The following is a 23,809-nucleotide window of genomic DNA, read 5'->3' as shown; positions in this document are numbered from 1 at the left end:
GAGATGGGGGAGGGGGAGGGGAGATGGGGGAGGGGGAGCAGCCATGACTCACCGTGCAGATTGATGAAGCGGACACAGCTGACCACCACCAGGGGGAGGGGCTGCCCCGTGCTCTGTGGACACGGGGACAGGGGTTAGTGAGGGTCCCGGCGCTAGACAAACGCAATCTGCCTTCCCACTTCCCTCCATACACCCAATACTCCCCTCCTCCCCTCTGCGGCATATTTCCCTCCCACCCCAACCTCCCCTTCCCCTTCTCCCCTCCCCTTTTCTCCTCTGCCCCTCCCCTTCCCTTCCTTTACCCCCTCCCCCTTCCTTCCAGGTGGAGAGGTGAGGGGTGGGGGGAGGGAGGGAGGGAGCGAGGGAGGGGTGGAGGGAGGATGGGGGGGAGGGGTGGAGGGGTGGAGGGAGGGAGGGAGGGAGGGAGGGAGGGAGGGAGGGAGGGAGGAGGGAGGGAGGGAGGGAGGGGGGAGGGAGGGAGGGAGGGAGGGAGGGAGGGAGGGGGGAGGGAGGGAGGGGTGGAGGGAGGGAGGGAGGGAGAGAGGGGTGGAGGGAGGGATGGAGGAGTGGAGGGAGGGGGGGAGGGAGGGAGGGGTGGAGGGAGGGAGGAGTGGAGGGAGGGAGGGAGGGAGAGAGGGGTGGAGGGAGGGAGGCAGGATGGGAGGGATGGGCATGCAGCCACCGTGATGAACATCAGCAGGTCTCCGGTGAAGAGTTTCTGGTTGTACTGGGAGCAGGGCCGAGAGCGTCGCAGTCTCTGGGTCCGACCCATTGTCGCCTGGAACCTGCGGGCAAGGGAAGAGTCAACGTCCCACCATGGGCACCCCTCCCTCCCTCTACCCCTCCCTCTCTCCCTCTACCCCTCCCTCTCTCCCTCCCTCCCTCCCTCCACCCCTCCGTCCCTCCCTCCCTCCCTCCACCCCTCCATCCCTCCCTCCATCCCTCCCTCCACCCCTCCCTCCCTCCCTCCCTCCACCCCTCCCTCCACCCCTCCCTCCCTCCACCCCTCCCTCCACCCCTCCCTCCCTCCACCACTCCCTCCCCGCACCGCTCGGCTCCCAGGGAGGGAGGTTAGCAGCTTGACTCCACTGGGCAGTAACATCTCGGACCACCTCCCCTGGGCCCAGCGTGTGGAAAGCTGCTATAAGGACTATAAGGTCTGAGCAACGGCTGTCAGACGTTGGTGAGGCCACATTGAACTGAATACAAGACTCTAAATGTGCACACACACACATGTACACGTACACCCGCACTATACTAGTCCCCATTCCTAAGGCAGGCACCCTACCCTGGGTCCTTGTAGCCCCCCCCCCCTCCCTACCGGAGCACCCACCTGCTTGTGGTGTCATCATCCACGACTCCTGTGGGGAGAGATGAGGAGGGGGTGAGTGAAGGTGGAAGCACCTCGTATTTTGCTTGGGCAGCTTACACCCCAGCGATATGAATGTTGACTTCAAGGAGCCCTTGCTTTCCCTCTGTCTCCACCCGTCCCTCACCCACCCGAGCGCCCTGCCAGTTCCCCTGTTCGTTATCACCTCCTCCACAGCCAACAATGGACCTTTGTGGGCTCCACCTTTCGTGAGCCATCAGTGCGGGCTCTGATTTGTTCTGTACCTTCCCGCACCTCTAGTTTTTCCTCCCCTGACTCTCAAAGAGGTCCTTCTGCAGTTGTACAGGGCCCTAGTGAGACGCACCTGGAGTACTGTGTGCAGTTTTGGTCTCCAAATTTGAGAAGGATATTCTTGCTATTGAGGGCGTGCAGCGTAGGTTTACTGGGTTAATTCCCGGAATGGCAGGACTGTCATATGTTGAAAGACTGGAGCGACTAGGCTTGTATACACTGGAATTTAGAAGGATGAGGGGGGATCTTATCGAAACATATAAGATTATTAAGGGGTTGGTCACGTTAGAGGCAGGAAACATGTTCCCAATGTTGGGGGAGTCCAGAACCAGGGGCCACAGTTTAAGAATAAGGGGTCGGCCATTTAGAACAGAGATAAGGAAAAACTTTTTCAGTCAGAGAGTTGTGAATCTGTGAATTCTCTGCCTCAGAGGGCAGTGGAGGCCAATTCTCTGAATGCATTCAAGAGAGAGCTAGATAGAGCTCTTAAGGATAGCGGAGTCAGGGGTATGGGGAGAAGGCAGGAACGGGGTACTGATTGAGATCAGCCACGATCGCATTGAATGGCGGTGCTAGCTCGAAGGGCTGAATGGCCTCCTCCTGCGCCTATTGTCTATTGTCTATTGTCTCAGTCTGAAGAAGGGGCCCCGACCCAAAACACCACCTAGTCCTTATCTCCAGGGATGCTGCCTGACCCGCTGAGTTACTCCAGCACTTTGCGTGAAGCAGCATCTGCATGGCATTCCCACACATTTGGTCGGTGTCCATGGGAACGACCGATGGGGATCTCAATGGGAACAAGTGTCTCCATGGTCAAAAGATCATAATTGATAGGAACGGAACGAGGCCATTCTACTCTCCCATTCAAGTCTCAATCACGGCTGATCTATCTCTCCCTCCGAACCCCATTCTCCTGCCTTCTCCCCACAACCCCTGACACCCGTACTAATCAACAATCTATTTATCTCTGCCTTATGTATGTGCTGTTATGTTTGTGTGCCATTGTATGTTCGTTTCTTAGTACCTGAACTGATGTACAGCACTTTGGTCAACGTGGGTTGTTTTTAAATGTGCTATACAAATAAAATTGACTTGACTTGACTTAAAAATATATCCACTGACTTGTGGCCTCCACAGCCGTCTGTGGCAAAGAATTCCACAGATTCACCACCCTCTGGCTAAAGAAATTCCTCCTCATCTCCTTCCTAAAGGGACGTCCTTTAATTCTGAGGCTGTGACCTCCAGTCCTAGACTCTCCCACTAGTGGAAACATCCTCTCCACATCCACTCTATCCAGGGAAACGATGGATGGAGAATCTCCTTGGGATCGTCAGATGGACTGGCAGATGGACATTAAAGGACGTTCCTTTAGGAAGGAGATGAGGAGGAATTTCTTTAGCCAGAGTCAAGTCAAGTTTATTTGTCACATACACATACAAGATGTGCTGTGATATGAAAGTGGTAACGCCTGCGGATTGTGCTAAACAATAATTACAATTACAGCATAAAAATCAATATGAATACAGGAAAAAAAATTAGTCCCTGGAGTTATAATAGTTAACAATCCTGATGGCCTGTGGGAAGGAACTTCGTCTCAGAGGGTGGTGAATCTGTGGGATTCATTGCCACAGACGGCTGTGGAGGCCACAAGTCAGTGGATATCTCCAAGGTGGAGACAGATAGATTGTTGATCAGTGCGGGTGTCAGGAGTTACGGGGAGAAGGCAGGAGAATGGGGTTAGGAGGGAGAGATAGATCAGCCGTGATTGAATGGCGGAGTAAACTTGATGGGCTGAATGGCCTCGTTCTGCTCCTATCACTTATGACCCTATGATGCCCATGGATCAGAATGACCCAGGCCCCCATCTGGTCAATGGGAAGTGCAATCTCCAGCGTCTGATTGAGGGATGGGTGGTGTCCACAAGGCTGGAGGTACGCGTAGGGGGGAGCGAGTACTGACTGCTGGTGTTACTCACTCACCCTTGTCGATGGCGGCTTTGAGCAGCTCGTACTTGGCCTGCAGCTTGGTCATTCTGGCGTTGCCCACGACCGACTCCTTCAGCTTCTGGGGGCAGAGGGAGGAGGTTTAGTTTACTTTAGTTTAGAGATACAGCGCGGCAACAGGCCCTTCGGCCCACCCAGTCCGCGCCAACCAGCGATCCCCGCACACTAACACAATGCTACACACACTAGTCATAGAGTGACACAGTGCGGAAACAGGCCCTTCGGCCCAACTTGCACATACCGGCCAACATGCCCCATCTACACTAGTCCCACCTGCCCACACCGGCCAACATGCCCCATCTACACTAGTCCCACCCGCCCACACCGGCCAACTTGCCCCATCTACACTAGTCCCACCTGCCCACACCGACCAACATGCCCCATCTACACTAGTCCCACCTGCCCACACCAACCAACATGCCCCATCTAGACTAGTCCCACCTGCCCACACCGGCCAACATGCCCCATCTACACTAGTCCCACCTGCCCACACCGGCCAACATGCCCCATCTACACTAGTCCCACCTGCCCACACCAACCAACATGCCCCATCTACACTAGTCCCACCTGCCCGCGCTTGGTCCATATCCCTCTAAACCTGTCCTATCCATGTACCAACTGTTTTAATAGATTTAATAGGAATCTGAGGAGTAACGTTTCCACACAAAGGAAAAGTTTGTGATACCTTCAAACTGGACTGTTCAGTTTATAGTCACGTGTACCGAGGTACAGTGAAAAGCTTTTTTGTTGCATCCTGTGCAGTCAACGGAAAGAATGTACAAGATCAAGCCGCCCACAGTGTACAGAAACAGGATAACGGGTATAAGTGCAAGATAAAGTGCAGTAAAGTCCGATTAAAGATAGACAGTTGGTCTCCAATGAGGTAGATAGTGGTTTAGGACCGCTATCTGGTTGTGGTGGGACGGTTCAGTTGCTGACAACAGCCGGGAAGAAACTGCCCCTGAATCTGGAGGTGTGCGTCTCCACACTTCTGTACCTCTTGCCCGGTGGGAGAGGGGAGAAAAGGGAGTGACCGGGGTGAGACTGGGTCCTTGATTATGCTGCTGGCCTTGCCGAGGCAGCGTGAGGTGTAGATGGAGGCGATGGAAGGGAGGTTGGTTTGTTTGTGCGTGCGTGATGGTCTGGGCTGCTGGCCTTGCCGAGGCAGCGTGAGGTGTAGGTGGAGGCGATGGAAGGGAGGTTGGTTTGTTTGTGCGTGCGTGATGGTCTGGGCTGCGTCCACAACTCTTGCGGGTCTCGGATGCAGCTGTTCCCAAACCGTGTTGTGATGCATCCCGATAAAAACGAGACATTTACCAGACATTTGAAAGAGTGAAGCTCAGGGGAGAAGGGAGAAGAGACCGGTAGGGGGTGGTGCCCCCCTCCGCCCTCCCCACGCCCCGGCTGCCCTTACAGTGATGTAGTAAGTCTCGGTCTCCTGCTGGTTGGCACGCCGCCGGCCCGTGCTGGCCTTGGAGCTGGCATCGCAGCCGCTGGCACCGGCAGTCTTCACCGACTCCAGGGACTGGCAGCGCTGGAAGGTCTCGGCCACATCCACATCGTGGGCACCGCCCAGGCTCTGCAGGGCCTGCAGCGTGGCACGTAGGGTCTTGTTAATCTGTAGCAAGTTGGGCAGCGGGAGAGAGAGGGGTCAGTGTGGGCAGGGATGCACACACACTCACACATAGACACACACACACACACACTCGGCACGTAGGGTCCTGTTAATCTGCAGTGTGGCCAGGAGGGGCCAGTGTGGGCAGGGACACACACTCACACATAGACACACACACACACTCACACGTAGACACACACATGCTCGGCACGTAAGGTCTTGTTAATCTGCAGTGTGGCCAGGAGAGGGGCCAGTGTGGGCAGGGATTGCACACTCACACATAGACACACACACACACTCACACGTAGACACACACACACTCGGCACGTAGGGTCTTGTTAATCTGCAGTGTGGCCAGGAGAGGGACCAGTGTGGGCAGGGATGCACACACACGCACGCACACCCACACACACATGTGCACACACAAGTGCACCCACACACACATGCGCACACACATGTGCACCCACACACACATGCACACACGCATGCATGTGCACCTACACACACACACACATGTGCACCTACACCCGCACACACATGCGCACACACTGAGATGAGGAAAAACTTTTTCAGTCAGAGAGTTGTGAATCTGTGGAATTCTCTGCCTCAGAAGGCAGTGGAGGCCAATTCTCTGAATGCATTCAAGAGAGAGCTGGATAGAGCTCTTAAGGATAGCGGAGTCAGGGGGTATGGGGAGAAGGCAGGAACGGGGTACTGATTGAGAATGATCAGCCATGATCACATTGAATGGCGGTGCGTACAGGCTCGAAGGGCCGAATGGCCTCCTCCTGCACCTGTTGTCTATTGTCTATTGTCACATGCACACAGGCGCACCCACACCCCCCTCCCTGGTGGGTGTGGGCAATGTGAGGGTGGGATGCTGCTCACCTCATCTGTCTCCAGCTTGGTGGTAGTCAGGGCTCCCTGCAGGTTCTGGAAGCGAGCGAGGAGCTCCTGGTGCACCACCGACGTGTTCTTCAGCTCGCGGACCTGCCCGGCACGAGGGGGAGATCAGTGAGTGAGGGGGGGGGGGTCGTGACTGTCCCGCCCTGCACCCCCCTCCACCCGCACCCCACCTCCCTCCGCACCCCACCCCTCCCCCACTGTAGGGCAGGACGGGTGCCCACGCTGTCCCACGCTGTGCTGTACCCCCCCACTCCACCCGCACCCCACCTCCCTCCGCCCACTCCTCCCAGCGCACGCCTCACCTCCCACTGTAGGGCAGGAGGGGGCTGTGAGACAGGGTCTCCCCCACCCCTCGTCTGCCCTATCCCCCCCCCCCCCCCCCATCCCACCATGAATGCACCTTCTCCCTCCACCCCAACCAGAGCAACCAGTGTAATGGAACACAGAGTGCTGGAGTAACTCAGCGGGTCAGGCAGCATCTTTGGAGAGAAGGAATGGGTGGTGATTGGGTTGGGTTGGGTTGAGTTGAGTTGGGTTGAGTTGGGTTGAGTTGGGTTGGGTTGAGTTGGGTTGGGTTGAGTTGGGTTGAGTTGAGGGGTTGAGATGGGTTGGGTTGAGTTGAGGGGTTGAGTTGGGTTGGGTTGAGTTGGGTTGGGTTGGATTGAGTTGGGTTGGGTTGGGTTGGATTGAGTTGAGTTGGGTTGGGTTGGGTTGGATTGAGTTGAGTTGGGTTGAGTTGGGTGACGTTTCACAGAGTGCTGGAGTAACTCAGCGGCTCAGGCAGCATCTGTGGAGAACATGGATAGGTGACGTTTCACAGAGTGCTGGAGTAACTCAGCGGGTCAGGCAGCATCTGTGGAGAACATGGATAGGTGACGTTCCGGGTCGGAACCTTTCTTCAGACTGAAAGAAGAGGGGAGGGAACTGGAGATAGATAAAGGCTAGAACAAAGCAGGGCTTGCAACAGATGACCAAGGAACCTGAATAAGGGTGCTGACCCAAAAAGTCACCTAGCCCTTTAATTCTGAAGAAACTCCTCTGGTGTCTTGGAAAGAACTGCAGATGCTGGTTTAAACCGAAGATATACACAAAATGCTGGAGTAACTCAGCGAGACAGGCAGCATCTCTGGAGAGAAAGAATGGGTGACGTTTTGAAACGAGGATCAGTCTGAAGAAGGGTCTCGACCCGAAGCGTCATCCATTCCTTCTCTCCACAGATGCTGCCTGACCCGCTGAGTTACTCCAGCACTCTGTGAAACGTCACCTATCCATGTTCCCCACAGATGCTGCCTGACCCGCTGAGTTACTCCAGCATTTTGTTTCTACCTCTGATGTGGTGGGATCTCTGTTTCAGTCTAGCTATTTCTCACTCTCTCTCTCTCTCTCTCTCTCTCTCTCTCTCTCTGACTCCAACCGTCGAGTTGCTGTTACCCTGACAACGTGGTTTGCACCCTGATGTAGACTTCCTCTGCTCTCCCCACTTCTCCCCAGCCTCCTGAACGTGACGCCAGATTGGCAAAGGATCTCGGCACAAAACGCTGGCTCTCCATCGCGCTCCAGGGTTCCCATGCTCCACGCTGCCCCACCCTCGCCTCTTGCTTTCCCCCTTGATTCCCCCGACTCCATAACCCCGATATCTCAACTCATAGTTAACATCTTCAGCCACTTCCGAAAACTTCAGAGCAAGATATTTTTGCTAAATAACACTTCCCCCCACAGCACCATGTGCAACTTCCTCTCGGCAACGAGAACGGGGAACAATCTCATTGCAGAAACAAGGAACTGCAGATGATGCTTTGCAACAAAAAGACACAAAGTGCTGGGTAACTCAGCGGGTCAGGCAGCATCTGTGGAGAACATGGATAGGTGACGTTTCACAGAGTGCTGGAGTAACTCAGCGGGTCAGGCAGCATCTGTGGAGAATATGGATAGGTGAAGTTTCACAGAGTGCTGGAGTAACTCAGCGGGTCAGGCAGCATCTGTGGAGAACATGGATAGGTGACGTTTCACAGAGTGCTGGAGTAACTCAGCGGGTCAGGCAGCATCTGTGGAGAACATGGATAGGTGACGTTTCTGATCGGGACCCTTCTTCAGACTGATTGTGGGGGTGGGGGTTGGAGAAAGCTGGAAGAGAGGTGGGGGCAGGACAAGGCCTGCCAGGTGAATTAGTTTTTAATTTTAGTTTTAGAGATTCAGAGCGAAACCCCACCGACTCCACGCCGACCAGCGATCACCCCATACACCAGCACTGTCCGACACACAAGGGACAATTTACACAATTAACCTACAAACCTGCACGTCTTTGGGATGCGCAAAGGAACTGGAGCAACCGGGAGAAAGCCCATGCAGTCACAGGGAGAAGGTACAAACTCCGTACAGACAGCACCTGTAGGCAGGATCAAACTTGGGGTGACTGCATGGGCTTTCTCTGGCTGCTGTTAGGGGATGTTGATTAGGTGTGTGGGATGAGGTTAAGGGGAAGAGGAGGAGTAGGGATGGGTACAGACCTTGTCCTGATTGTGCGGCAGGAACTCGAACCTGCTGGGAAGGCAGAAGGCGTTGAGGCTGGAGTCCATGACCTTGGTCTGGTCGCCAGAGGGGTCGAGGCCGTTGACGGCAGTTTCGACAGTCTGCAGCCCCTTGAGCCACGTGCTCTGCACATACGACTCCGCCGACAGGTATGTCCGCAGCGTGTGTCCCAGCGAGGAGTGGAAGCCCAGGTCCCAGCACTGAGACAGCGGGACAGAGAGAGAGAGAGAGAGAGCGAGAGAGAGAGAGAGCGCCATTAGAGAGGGATAGAAACCGACAGTAAATATCCCTCGTGTGTGTGTGTGTGTCGACAGACAGAGACAGAGACAGAGAGACAGAGACAGAGACAGAGAGAGAGAGAGACAGAGACAGAGAGAGAGAGAGAGAGAGAGAGAGAGAGAGAGAGAGACAGAGAGAGAGAGAGAGAGAGAGAGAGAGGCACAGAGAGAGAGACAGAGAGAGAGAGACAGAGAGAGACAGAGAGAGACAGAGAGAGACAGGACGAGAGAGACAGAGCGAGAGAGACAGAGCGAGAGACAGAGCGAGAGACAGAGCGAGAGACAGAGCGAGAGAGACAGAGAGAGACAGAACGAGAGAGAGACAGAGACAGAGACAGAGACAGAGAGGGAGACAGAGAGGGAGACAGAGAGCGCTGTTAGGGAGGGATAGATACCCACAGTAAATATCCCTCATGTGTGTGTGAGTGCGTTTGTGTCAGTGTATGACCCACTACACCCCGTGCGTGTGTAAGAGTGTGAGACCCTGTACATTGTGTGCGTGTGTGTGTATGTGTGTGTGCACATGTGTGTGTGTGTGATCCTCTACACCCCATGTGCGTGTGTGTGCACGTACGTGTGTCTGTGTGACCACGTGTGTGTGTGTGTGTGTGTGTGTGTGACCCTGTACACCCTGTCCCAGTGCCTGCTCCGTTACCCGCCCCGCTCTGCGTTCCAGTCCCCGCGGTCGGTCCGTGTGCTCGGGGTGGGGCAGGGACTGGCACCTACACACACACACCCCAACCCCCACATGGGTGGGGGAAATCTTTCTTTTTTTTTAGGTGTCTTCCGCGGGGCCTTCCATCGCCCGGCGCGGCTCGGCCGCGGAACTGAACAGCGCCCGGTGCGGCTCGGCCGCGGGGCCTTCCATCGCCCGGTGCGGCGCAGCCGCGGGGCCTTCCATCGCCCGGCGCGGCTCGGCCGCGGGACTGAACAGCGCCCGGCGCGGCTCGGCCGTGGGGCCTTCCATCGCCCGGTGCGGTGCGGCCGCGGGACACCATTCTGTTGTTCAAGATGGCCGCGCCGTTGTGTTTGGCTGCCTGCCACTGTATGTTTCTTTTTTTTTTCCTAATCAGATGTGCAGCACTTTGGTCAACGTGGGTTGTTTTTAAATGTGCTATATAAATAAAATTGACTTGACTTGACTTGACCTACGTCGAGGAGCTGGGCCACGTTGTGGGTGAAGTAGGCGGTGAGCGTGGCGTTGGCTGCCGACAGGTTGAGCAGGTACTCGTTGCGAGCTTTGGTGCTCTTCAGCTCGTTCTCCACAAAGCGCTCCTGCCACTGTGGAGGAAGGTGGCCATCATGTCCCAGAGTCACAGATACAACCCCTTCAACCCAGCGCACCCACAACCTCCCACAGAGAGATACAGTGTGGAAACAGCCCAACTCACCCACAACCTGCCCACACCGCCCAACATGCCCCATCTACACTAGTCCCACCTGCCCACACCGCCCAACATGCCCCATCTACACTAGTCCCACCTGCCCACACCGCCCAACATGCCCCATCTACACTAGTCCCACCTGCCCACACCGCCCAACATGCCCCATCTACACTAGTCCCACCTGCCCACACCGACCAACATGCCCCATCTACACTAGTCCCACCTGCCCACACCGCCCAACGTGCCCCATCTACACTAGTCCCACCTGCCTGCGTTTGGACCATATCCCTCCAAACCTGTCCTATCCATGTACCTGTCTAACAGTTTCTTAAACGTTAGGATAGTCCCAGCCTCAGGAAAAGGTATTATTCTGGCTGCAGGTCCATGACCAGTGGAGTTCCACACAGATCAGGGGAGGGAGCTTCATTCTGTGTCTGACCGCGGGAGTGTGTGATGGGACGGTGCGGAGGGAGACACTCTGTGTGTGATGGGACGGTGCGGAGGGAGGGAGCTTCACTCTGTGTCTGACCGCGGGAGTGTGTGATGGGACGGTGCGGAGGGAGACACTCTGTGTGTGATGGGATGGTGCGGAGGGAGACACTCTGTGTGTGATGGTACGATGCGGAGGGACGGAGCTTCACTCTGTGTGTGACGGGCCAGTGCGGAGGGAGGGAGCTTCACTCTGTGTGTGATGGTACGATGCGGAGGGAGGGAGCTTCACTGTGTGATAGGCCGGTGCGGAGGAACCGTGGGAGGGGCGGAGCGGAGGGAGCTTCAGCCAGGCTCTACCTTTTCCTTCATCTTCTCCAGCTTGCGGTTGGGGCCCCGTCTTGGACCTTTGCCCTCGGCACCGGCTGGACCTCCCCCTTGCTTCTCCTCTGTCCTCTCGATCTCCTTCAGCTTGCTCTCCGCTCCCACGCAGTCCAGGTGGTACATGTGGTAGGTCTTCACGGCCTGTTGGACGTGAACAGGGAGAGGCATGGGCTACAGCTCGTAGCTCCCGAGACCACTGCAACAACAGCCTTGACCCCCCCCCCCCTCCCCTCTCTCACCCCTCCCTGAGAGTACACAACCACTCCCTCATTGCCCCTTCTAGAGTATAGAAGCTGGAATGCAATGTGTAGGAAGGAACTGCAGATGCAGGTTTAAACCCAAAATAGACACATAGAAAATAGGTGCAGGAGTAGGCCATTCGGCCCTTCGAGCCTGCACGCACCGCCATTCAATATGATCATGGCTGATCATCCAAATCAGTATCCCGTACCTGCCTTCTCTCCATACCCCCTGATCCCTTTAGCCACAAGGGCCACATCTAACTCCCTCTTAAATATAGCCAATGAACTGGCCTCAACTACCTTCTGTGGCAGAGAATTCCACAGATTCACCACTCTCTGTGTGAAGAAATGTTTTCTCATCTCGGTCCTAAAAGACTTCCCCCTTATCCTTAAACTGTGACCCCTGGTTCTGGACTTCCCCAACATCGGGAACAATCTTCCTGCATCTAGCCTGTCCAACCCCTTAAGAATTTTATATGTTTCTATAAGACCCCCCCTCAGTCTTCTAAATTCCAGCGAGTACAAGCCGAGTCTATCCAGTCTTTCTTCATATGAAAGTCCTGCCATCCCAGGGATCAATCTGGTGAACCTTCTCTGTACTCCCTCTAAGGCTAGAATGTCTTTCCTCAGATTAGGAAACCAAAACTGTGCACAATACTCCAGGTGCGTTCTCACCAATGCCCTGTACAACTGCAGCAGAACCTCCCTGCTCCTATACTCAAATCCTCTTGCTATGAATGCTAACATACCATTCGCTTTCTTCACTGCCTGCTGCACCTGCACGCTTGCTTTCAATAACACAAAATGCTGGAGTAACTCAGCGGGTCAGGTAACATCTCTGGAGAGAAGGAATGGGTGGCGTTTCGGGTTGAGACCCTTCTTCAGGTCTGAGGAACACAAAATGTCACCCGTTCCTTCTCTCCAGAGATGTTACCTGACCCGCTGAGTTACTCCAGCACTCTGTATCTATCTTAGGACGTCATATTACAGTTGTACAAGACGTCGGGGGGGCCGCACTTGAGAGGGGCCAATAAGAGGGAGAGGGGGGAAGAGAGAGCGAGGGAGGGGAGGAGAGAGGGGAGTAGGGGGGGGGGGGGGTAGAGAGAGGGGAGGGAGAAGGGGCAGAGAGGGGGAGGGGAAGAGTTTCAGCTTTCACTCACAGTCTGAAGCTCCTCGGTGACTTTCTGCAGGTCGTTCTGCATCAGTTGCCCCACCTCCTTACACTGTGGGCAGAAGCAGGGGGTGTTAGTGTAATTGCTGCCCCCTCCCACCGACTCCCTACCCTTCCCCCCTATCCTCTCCCCACCCCTCTGTCCCCACCTTTCTCTTCCCATCCTTCTCTCCACACCGTTCTGCTCCAACCCCTCTCTCCCCACCCTCCTCTGTCCCCACCGCACTCTCCCCCCCCCCCCCCCCTCTCCTCGCTCCCCGCCCCAGTCGGCATGGGGGGGAGACAGCCAGGGTGGGAGGAGAGCGGGAGGGGGAGAGGGATAGGGAGAAGGGATGGAGGGGCTGGGGCTTGAGAGGACCCAGTGTCAGGGGTTGGCCAGGGGGAGACTGTCGGGTGGGGGGACGGGGGACGGGGGGACAGGACAGTGTGGGTGTAGATCTCCACCCATGGGCCATCTGTGCGTGAGTGTGGATGGAGAGCCTTCCCTTCCTTGGTACCCGAGGGAGGGGGGGCATTGGGGAGGGTCACAGAATGACAGAGTCACACAGCGTGGAAACAGACCCACACCGCCCAATATGCCCCATCTACACTAGTCCCACCTGCCCATACCGACCAACATGCCCCATCTACACTAGTCCCACCTGCCCACACCGGCCAACATGCCCCATCTACACTAGTCCCACCTGCCCACACCGACCAACATGCCCCATCTACACTAGTCCCACCTGCCCACACCGACCAACATGCCCCATCTACACTAGTCCCACCTGCCCACACCGCCCAACATGCCCCATCTACACTAGTCCCACCTGCCCACACCGCCCAACATGCCCCATCTACACTAGTCCCACCTGCCCATACCGGCCAACATGCCCCATCTACACTAGTCCCACCTGCCCACACCGACCAACATGCCCCATCTACACTAGTCCCACCTGCCCACACCGACCAACATGCCCCATCTACACTAGTCCCACCTGCCTGCGTTTGGTCCATATTCGTCCAAACCTGTCCTATCCATGTACCTGTCTAACTGTTTCGTAAACGTTGGGATAATCCCAGCCTCAACGGCCAACCTGCCCACACCGACCAACCTGCCCACACCGACCAACCTGTCCACACCGGCCAACTTGCCCACACCGACCAACATGCCCACACCGACCAACCTGCCGACACCGACCAACCTGCACACACCGACCAACCTGCCCACACCGGCCAACATGCCCCATCTACACTAGTCCCACCTGCCCACACCGACCAACATGCCCCAGCTACACTAGTCCCACCTGCCTGCGTTTGGCCCATATCCCTCCAAACCTGACCTATCCATGTACCCGTTTCTTAAACGTTGGGATAGTCCCAGCTTCAACTACCTCCTCCGGCAGCTCGTTCCATACACCCGCCACCCTCTGTGTGGAAAAGATACCCCACAGATTCCTATTAAATCTTTTCCCCTTCACCTTGAACCTGTGTCCTCTGGTCCTCGATTCCCCTACTCTGGGCAAGAGACTCTGTGTATCTACCTGATCTATTCCCCTCATGATTTTGTTCACCTCTATAAGATCTCCCCTCATCCTCCTGCACTCCAAGGAATAGAGACCCAGCCTACTCAACCTCTCCCTGTAGCTCACACCCTCTAGTCCTGGCAACATCCTTGTAAATCTTCTTTGTACCCGTTCCAGCTTGAGTATCCTCAGGGGGAGGGGGTGACAGGGTCTCCCAGGGAGAGGGGGAGGGGGGTCTCCTCGAGAGGATGGCGGGTCTCCCAGGAGGAGGGGAGGGGATGGAGAGGCCTGTGTTGCAGTGACAGTGTCTCCCCAAGGGGACGGGGTCTCTCCAGGGAGGGGGGTCACTCCAGGGATGAGGGTCTCTCCAGGGAGGGGGGTCACTCCAGGGAGGGGGGGGGGAGAGGCCTACCTTGCGGGTGATGCGGCTGACATCCTCGCTGAGAGAGCTGAGCTGCAGGGTGAGGTTTGCCAGGATTTCGTGCAGCGCCCCGTGATCACGGCTCTGCTGCCGGGTCTGGCTCAGCATCTGGTGCCAGCAGTGGACGGAGGACAAGGCCGCCTGTTCCTTGCTGCCCAAACACACACACGTCAGTGAATCTGTGTGTGTGTGTGTGTGTGTGTGATCCGTCCCCCAGTGTGTGTGTGTGTGTGTGTGTGTGTGAGTGTGTGTGCGTGAATGTGCGTGCTGTGTGACCCATCCCCAGTGTGTGTGTGTGTGCCGTGTGTGTGTGAGTGTGTGACCTATCCCCAGTGGTGTGTGTGTGTGTGTGTATGTGTATGTGCTGTGTGTGTGAGTGTGACCCGTCCCCAGTTTGTGTGTGTGTGTGTGTGTGTGTATGTATGTGCGTACATTGTGAGTGAGTGTGTGTGACTCGTCCTGTGTGGGTCAGTGTGTGTGTGTGTGTGTGCTGTGTATGTGTGTGCTGTGTGCGTGTGCTGTGTGAGCATGCTGTGTGTGTGTGTGAGTGTGTGTGAGCCGTCCTGTGTGTGTGTGAGTGTGTGGGGGTGGTTTCTGGGGGAGGGGGGGTGTATCAGGACCCATGAACCAGTAATGATGATGAGTTTCATGTTGTACTTGGTCCAGTGGAGGTGGAATGAGCGATGCAATAAATTGCTTGTGAAATCAAGATGTAAATTGTATGCAGTCAGCATTCAATCCACTTAACCCGGGAAATCAATACAATTTAATTTGATGAAGTGCTCACCGGGGAAGCTGATGGATCACTATTGGCGAGACAGCCAGACCGAAAAATCTCAATAGAATTTGGGCAGTTTTGTGCTGAATGTCTTTTTTCTTGGTTTTAAGAGACCCACGTCTTTGGAGTGTGTGATGGGGCGGTGCGGAGGGAGGGAGCTTCACTCTGTGTGTGTCTGACCCTGGGGAGTGTGTGACGGGGCGGTGCGGAGGGAGGGAGTTTCACTCTGTGTGTGGAGTGTGTGATGGGGCGGTGCGGAGGGAGGGAGCTTCACTCTGTGTGTGTCTGACCCTGGGGAGTGTGTGATGGGACGGTGCGGAGGGAGGGAGCTTTACTCTGTGTGTCTGACCCCCAGGAGTGAGAGAGGGAGGGAGCTTCCTATCTCTGTGTGTCTGACCACCGGGAGTGTGTGATGGGACGGTGCGGAGGGAGGGAGCTTCACTCTGTGTGTGTCTGACCCTGGGGAGTGTGTGACGGGGCGGTGCGGAGGGAGGGAGCTTCCTATCTCTGTGTGTCTGACCCTGGGGAGTGTGTGACGGGGCGGTGCGGAGGGAGGGAGCTTCACTCTGTGTGTGTCTGACCCTGGGGAGTGTGTGATGGGACGGTGCGGAGGGCGGGAGCTTCACTATGTGTGTGTCTGACCCCCGGGAGTGAGTGTGTGACGGGACGGTGTGGGGAAATGTGCCTGCCCTTACCGAAACCCCTGGTGATCCTTGGCAGTGCGGATCTTCAAGGAGAAGCGATCCACCAGCTTTTCCAGCCCCCGGGAATATTCCAGTTCTACCTCGGCCTTCCTGCGGAAGAAGTCGGACATGTCCTGCAGGCACTGTGTTCGGCATTCCACCTGAGTGTCCAGGCACTTCAACTGGTCCACCAGCTGACCACGAATCTCTGCAGGGCCACAGGGAAGAGGATCACGTCAACAAGGGCACCCGCACCACACCGCAACTCAACACACGACCACCCTGGGAGCCATCCCAACAGGTGACAACATGTGTAGGAAGGAACTGCAGAGGCTGGCTTAACTCAGCGGGACGAACAGCATCTCTAGAGAGAGAGAATGGGCGACGTTTCGGATCGAGACCCTTCCTCAGACTGAGAGTCAGGGGATAGGGAAATGAAAGATATAGACGGTGATGTAGAGAGAGATAGAACAAAAGAATGAAAGATATGCAAAAATGTAACGATGATGAAGAAACAGGCCGTTTTAGAAGGATGAGAGGAGATCTTATCGAAACGTATAAGATTATACACGTTGGACACGTTAGAGGCAGGAAACATGTTCCCAATGTTGGGGGAGTCCAGAACAAGGGGCCACAGTTTAAGAATAAGGGGTCGGCCATTTAGAACGGAGATGAGGAAAAACTTTTTCAGTCAGAGTTGTGAATCTGTGGAATTCTCTGCCTCAGAGGGCAGTGGAGGCCAATTCTCTGAATGCATTCAAGAGAGAGCTGGATAGAGCTCTTAAGGATAGCGGAGTCAGGGGGTATGGGGAGAAGGCAGGAACGGGGTACTGATTGAGAATGATCAGCCGCGATCACATTGAATGGTGGTGCATACAGGCTCGAAGGGCCAAATGGCCTCCTCCTGCACCTATTGTCTATTGTCTTCTACCGCTGCACCATAGAGAGCATCCTAACACATGGCATCCCTGTGTGGTATCTCAGCTGCACGGAGGCAGAGAGGAGGAAAGCTCTTCAGCGGGTAGTCCATAGAGCTCAGAGGACCATCGGAACACAGCTACCAGCCTTGGAGGGCATCTACAACACACGATGCCTCAGAAAAGCCACCAGCATCCACAAAGACTCTTCACACCCCTGCAACAGTCTGTTCGAACTTCTACCATCGGGCACCGGATACAAGGCCTTCTACGCCCGCACCTCCAGACTCAGGAACAGCTTCATCCCCAGGGCCATAGCTGCTATGAACCAGTCCTTCTGAGCCGGATGGTCACATCGCACAGTGATCCGGCACAGATCTACTTGCACTTTATTCTGTTTTAAAACTGTTCTAATTTGTTTCATTGGGTTGTTTAAATTAATACTGACTAGCTAATAAATTTATTGCATCGTATGGGAGGCGCATTCCCAATCTCGTTGTACCCCTGTACAATGACAATAAAGATATATTGTATTGTATTGTATTGTATTGTTAGCTATTTGCTTGGTGAGTAAGAGAACCTGGTGTGACTTGGGTGGGGGAGATGGAGAGAGAGGGAGTGCAAGGGTTACTTGAAGTTAGAGAAGTCAATATTCATACCGCTGGGGTGTAAGCTGCCCAAGCAAAATATGATGTCCTGTTCCTCCAATTTGCGCTGGGCCTCACTCTGACAATGCTGGAGGCCCAGGACAGAAAGGTCAGATTGGGAATGGGAAGGGGAATTAAAGTGTTTGACAATAGACAATAGGTGCAGGAGGAGGCCATTCGGCCCTTCGAGCCTGTACGCACCGCCATTCAATGTGATCATGGCTGATCATTCTCAATCAGTATCCCGTTCCTGCCTTCTCCCCATACCCCCTGACTCCACTATCCTTAAGAGCTCTATCTAGCTCTCTCTTGAATGCATTCAGAGAATTGGCCCCCACTGCCTTCTGAGGCAGAGAATTCCACAGATTCACAACTCTCTTCTGGCAACCGGGAGATCAGGTAGATTTAGGCGGACTGAGCAGAGGTGTTCAGCGAAACAATCGCCCGGTCTGCGTTTGGTCTCGCCGATATATAATACTCCACATCAAAGGTTTGGTGTGGGAATTGGATATTCTCCCCTCCCCATTCCCCAAACCATTTTAAATCCCCTTCTCCCCTTTGGGGCGGCACAACAAGGCAGTGGTCGAGTTGCTGCCTCACAGCGCCAGAGACCCGGGTTCGGTCCTGTCTACGGGTGCCGCGTGTACGGAATTTGCACGTTCTTGCTGTGACCTGTGTGAGTTGTCCTCGGGTTTCCTCCCACACTCCAAACACGTGCAGGTTTGCGGGTTAACTGGCTTCTGTAAACTGTCCCTTGTGTGTAGGATAGTGCTAGTGTACGGGGTGATCACCGGTTGGTGTGGAGGCGGTGGGCCGAAGGGCCTGTTTCCATGTTGTATCCCTAAATTGAAAACGATTCTCTTTCCCCAAGCCATTTTAATTTCCCTTCTTATTCCTATAACTATTTTAACTCCCCTTCTCAATCCCATAATGACTTTCTGTCCTTGGTTTCCTCCATTGCCAGAGTGAAAATGGAGGAACAGCACCTCACTTAGACAGCTTACAACCCAACGGTATGAACATTGAATTCTCCAATTTTATGTGAGCTCTAACTAACCCCTCACCTTTCTACTCAAAACCCTCTCTTTCTCTCCCCCTTTCCTCCCTCCCCCAACTTCCCACGGTGAGGGGAAGGCCTTGAATCCTTTTGTTGGGAGGTAGGACCTTTGGTCCTACAGTGGAGGTAAAGTGATCCGGTTTCACGGTGGAGCTGAGGGCCTATCCCACGGTGGAGGGGAGGCACTGAGGTCCCATGGCGGAGGCGAGGCACTGAGGTCCCACGGTGCAGGGGAGGCACTGAGGTCCCACGGTGGAGGGAAGGCATGGAGGTCCCACTATGGAGGTTAACAGTTGGTTTAGAAACCGGAGGTAAATCTGGGTCAGTCAGGAAGTGGTGAAGAATCGGTAAGAATTGAGGAGGGGGGGGGGGGAGGGGTAGAGGAAGATCCAGACATGGGAAAATGACACCAAACACTTTCTCACACACACTGCACATACACACACACTCTCACTAACACGTGTGCAGACACACATGCACTATTTGCACACACACACATTGACATGCACACAGACAGGCATACACGCAAACCATCACTGACACACAAACACCCACTCACTCTCACTGAATAACCGATGCGATCTGCAATCTACATAAACATTCACTTAAGCACAGCGACAGACACACACACACACAAATCCACACACAGATGCACACATACTCACATACTCACAGGCACACACATAATTACATACACACAAACACACACATTCTTCTACAACTTCTACAGATGCGCCGCGGAAAGATTTTATCGGAATGCATCACAGCACGGTTTGGGAACAGCTCAATAGCCAATAGACAGGAGGCCATTCGGCCCTTCGAGCCAGCACCGCCATTCAATGTGATCGTGGCTGATCATTCTCAATCAGTACCCCGTTCCTGCCTTCTCCCCATTACCCCTCCATCCAAGACCCACAAGAAATCGCAGAGAGTTGTGGACGCAGCCCAGACCATCACGCCCATAAACCAATGACTCCATCTACACCTCACTCTGCCTCGGCAAGGCCAGCAGCATAATCAAGGATCAGTCTCACCCCGGTCACTCCCTCTTCTCCCCTCTCCCATCGGGCAAGAGGTACAGAAGTATGGAGACGCACACCTCCAGATTCAGGGACAGTTTCTTGCCAGCTGTTATCAGGCAATTGAACCATCATACCACAACCAGAGAGCGGTGCTGAACTACTATCTACCTCATGGGGGACTATTGGACTTTGCTGGACTTACCTTGCACTAAACGTTATTCCCTTATCATGTATCTGTACACTGTGGACGGCTTGATTGTAATCATGTATAGTCTTTCCGCTGACTGGTTAGCACAAGACAAAAGGCTTTTCACTGTACCTAGGTACACGTGACACTAAACTGAAATGAACACACACACACACACATATGCACACACTCTCCTGATACATGGAGACAGACATGGATGCATGGATAAGAGACATTTTATCAATCTGAAGAAGGGTCCCGACCCGAAACATCATCTATCCATGGTCTCCAGAGAAGCTGCCTGATCTGCTGAGTTACTCTGGCATTTCCTGTCTGCTTTTGTAAACCAGCATCTGCAGTTCCTTGTTTAAACATGATTGCATTCTTGCTTACAGCTACATGTAGAAAGACACACATAGGCGTGGGCACACATATACACGCATGCACACACACAAACATGCGAATATAACACAGACAACTACACAAACGTGTGTGCTTTCCAACTGACAATAGATATATGTACACACATACATGTAGACTCACTCACACATAAACTGCACACAATGACACACACACAAGCAGTCATTGACAATCACACAAACATACACACAAACACATTCTCACTCACATACACGGACAGTCACACATACTCACTGACAGTCACACACAATGCATGTATACACACACGAACACTCAGTTACATTCACCCAGACACACACATTCACTCACTCACCGACACACAGTCACACACTCACTGACATAGTCACACACACTGCAAGTGTACACACTCAGTTATTCACCCAGACACACACATTCACTCACTCACCGACACACATACACAGTCACACACACCCACTGACATAGTCACACACACTGCAAGTGTACACACTCAGTTACATTCACCCAGACACACACATTCACTCACTCACCGACACACATAGTCACACACTCACTGACATAGTCACACACACTGCAAGTGTACACACTCAGTTACATTCACCCAGACACACACATTCACTCACTCACCAACACACGCACAGTCACACACTCACTGACATAGTCAGACACACTGCATGTGTACACACTGTTACATTCACCCACACACACATTCACGAGCACTCTCTCTCTCTCTCTCGCTCACTGAGACACACGCACACACTGCATGTGCATACACACTCTCAGTCACATTCACCCAACACAGCCGCACACTTGCCCACTGACACACACTTTCATGGACATTTACAAACACTCACTCACTAACACGCACACACTTTTACCGATGTACAGAGACATCTACAAAGTGCATGTGTAATCACAGGGTGAGCCACCCTCTCCCCATGCACTGACCTTTCAGCTGGGTGTCATACTCTGTTGATGCCTTCTCCCTCTTCCTGGACTGAAGCGCCATCACGGGTGGGCTCTGAGGTTAAACGCCGAGGCTGCCTGTCTGTACCCGCCCCGAGGCCCCTCAACGTCAGACAGCTCCCTCCGCCTCCACACTCATCCTGTCTCCACTTCACCCGCACGAGGGTGCCCTGCCTGGAATAAAGTTCACAGCCATCGTTAAAAGAGCATTCATTCTGTGTTTAGTGCAGGACACGAAATGGCGTTGGCGTTAGTGATTTTATTTTCCTGCCAAGATTCTCGATAAAAAAAATTAGGATTAACCCAGCTATATTTGCCTGGTTAAAGTGATTCCTGTTGGCTTCTGTTCCAGGGGAGGTGGAGTTTAATAGTTTCAAGTCGCTGTGGGATTGGGGTTAGAGACGGGCTAGGGTCAGGGATTATGGTTTGGGTATTCAGGTTGGGGGTGTTAGGGTTAGTGTTTGATGGGTTAGGTTGTTAGTGAGGGGGTTTAGGGTGGTGTGTTATGTTTGAGTGGGTTAAGGTTGGGGGATTTAGGGTTAGGGTGATGGGGTGAGGGTTAGATGTTCAGTTTCGTTTATGGACACAAAAAGCTGGAGTAACTCAGCGGGTCAGACAGCATCTCTGGAGAAAAGGAATAGGTGATGTTTCGGGTCAAGAGTTTAGAGATACAGCGTGGAAACAGGCCATTCGGCCCACCGAGTCCACGCCGACCAGCGATCCCCGCACATTAGCACAATCCCACACACACCAGGGACAATTTTACCAAGCCAATTAGCCTACAATCCTGTACGTCTTTGGAGTGTGGGAGGAAACCGGGGCTCCCAGAGAAAACCCACGCAGGTCACGGGGGAGAACGTACTAAAACTCCGTTCAGACAGCACCTGTAGTCAGGATCGAACCAGGGTCTCTGGCGCTGTAAGAATGCATTCAAGAGAGAACTAGATAGAGCTCTTAAGGATAGCGGAGTCAGGGGGTATGGGGAGAAGGCAGGAACGGGGTACTGATTGAGAATGATCAGCCATGATCACATTGAATGGCGGTGCGTACAGGCTCGAAGGGCCGAATGGCCTCCTCCTGCACCTATTGTCTAAGATGGTAACTCTACTGCTGTGCCACCCTAATGTGTTAGGGTGCAGGGTGTTAGGGATAGTGGATCATGAATACGTGTGTTAAGGTTTAAGGTTTTTGGGTTCAGAGTTAGATGTTAGTGGGTTTAGGGATCGAAGGACACAAATTTAATAGGATACCCAACGCCTCTTTTTCGCATAAGAGTGAAAAATCATAGACAGGATGAATGCAGAAAATCTTTTACCCAGAGGAGGGGAATCAAAAACCAGAGGACATAGGTTTAAGGTGAGAGGGGGGGAAGATTTAATGGGAACCCGAGAGGCAACTTTTTCACACAGGTGGGTGTATGGAACGAGTTGCCAGAGAAGGTAGTTGAGGCAGGGACAAATAACATTTAAAAGACGCCTGGCCAGGTACATGGATAGGACAGGTTCAGAGGGATATGGGCCAAACGCGGGCAGCTGGGACTAGCATAGAACGGGCCGAATGGCCTGCTTCCGAGCTCTGCAACTTCTTGTTTTTTTGAACGATGATTTGTAGCTGATGGCAGAGAGTGGGGCGAAGGGGAAGCGAGGGAGATAGAGGTGGATATATAGATAGGGGGCGGTGGATATAAATTCTTACCTCTGTGGTTCTGAATCTTTTAGGGTTCTTCCCCCTAGAAGGTAACTTTGACGATCGGGGTGGGCTCCGGGAGGGGGTGGCGAGGTTACTCTGGCCTGAGGTCCAGCTCTCTCTGCGCTCCAGAGCCGGCCAAAGGACAGCTCCGCCAGTCGGGAGCACACGGCCGATGGCAATGGCAAACCGCGGGGATGTATCTATCTATCTGTCTGTCTGTCTGAGAGACCACAGTCGGCACAGAGCTGCCTCCGTCAGCAGCAGCGCCAATAAACACAACTCGTACCTCTCAGCTGATCCGCTCACACACCCAGTATATCTCCCAGTCACTTCCTCCGCAGTCAGTGTCGGCGTGGGTGTGTGATCCTGTACACCAGTATGTGTGATCCTGTTCACCAGTGTGTGTGTGTGATCCTGTACACCAGTGTGTGTGTGTCAGTGTGTGACTGTACACCAGTGTGTGTGCCAGTGTGTGATCCTGTTCACCAGTGTGTTTGTGATCCTGTTCACCAGTGTGTGTGATCCTGTTCACCAATGTGTGTGTGTGTGTGATCCTGTACACCAGTGTGTGTGTCAGTGTGTGATCGTTCACCAGTGTGTGTGCCAGTGTGTGATCCTGTTCACCAGTGTGTGTGTGTGTGATCCTGTACACCAGTGTGTGTGATCCTGTTCACCAGTGTGTGTGTGATCCTGTTCACCAGTGTGTGTGTCAGTGTGTGATCCTGTTCACCAGTGTGTTTGTGATCCTGTTCACCAGTGTGTCAGTGTGTGATCCTGTTCACCAGTGCATGTGAGCCTGTACATCAGTGTGTGTGCGTGATTCTGTTCACCAGTGCGTGTCAGTGTGTGATCCTGTTCACCAGTGCATGTGAGCCTGTACATCAGTGTGTGTGCGTGATCCTGTTCACCAGTGTGTGTCAGTGTGTGATCCTGTTCACCAGTGCATGTGAGCCTGTACATCAGTGTGTGTGCGTG

General features: G+C 53.9%; 1 protein-coding gene across 1 annotated transcript in view; it reads right to left on the bottom strand.

Annotated features, from left to right (window-relative positions):
- LOC144611169 (SLIT-ROBO Rho GTPase-activating protein 3-like) overlaps positions 1-23,147 on the bottom strand; it is a 35,897-nt gene extending 12,750 nt beyond the window's left edge. The window contains exons 1-14 of the mRNA XM_078430224.1: positions 22,841-23,147; positions 21,128-21,319; positions 15,963-16,158; positions 14,481-14,640; positions 12,553-12,615; positions 11,127-11,291; positions 10,105-10,233; positions 8,653-8,874; positions 6,128-6,229; positions 5,039-5,242; positions 3,601-3,685; positions 1,334-1,361; positions 683-785; positions 49-113 (exon numbers count right to left, since the gene is read on the bottom strand). Coding sequence (XP_078286350.1) covers positions 49-113; positions 683-785; positions 1,334-1,361; positions 3,601-3,685; positions 5,039-5,242; positions 6,128-6,229; positions 8,653-8,874; positions 10,105-10,233; positions 11,127-11,291; positions 12,553-12,615; positions 14,481-14,640; positions 15,963-16,158; positions 21,128-21,188 — 1,583 coding nt within the window. The 5' untranslated portion in view covers positions 21,189-21,319; positions 22,841-23,147. The remainder of the gene's footprint in view (positions 1-48; positions 114-682; positions 786-1,333; positions 1,362-3,600; positions 3,686-5,038; positions 5,243-6,127; positions 6,230-8,652; positions 8,875-10,104; positions 10,234-11,126; positions 11,292-12,552; positions 12,616-14,480; positions 14,641-15,962; positions 16,159-21,127; positions 21,320-22,840) is intronic.
- Between the last annotated feature and the right edge of the window lie 662 nt (positions 23,148-23,809).

This window comes from Rhinoraja longicauda, chromosome 39 (genome assembly GCF_053455715.1).
Source record: "Rhinoraja longicauda isolate Sanriku21f chromosome 39, sRhiLon1.1, whole genome shotgun sequence".
In the NCBI taxonomy this organism is placed as follows: domain Eukaryota; kingdom Metazoa; phylum Chordata; class Chondrichthyes; order Rajiformes; family Arhynchobatidae; genus Rhinoraja; species Rhinoraja longicauda.
Note: the sequence above shows the minus strand (reverse complement) of the source record. Positions and strands in the feature narration are given on the sequence as shown.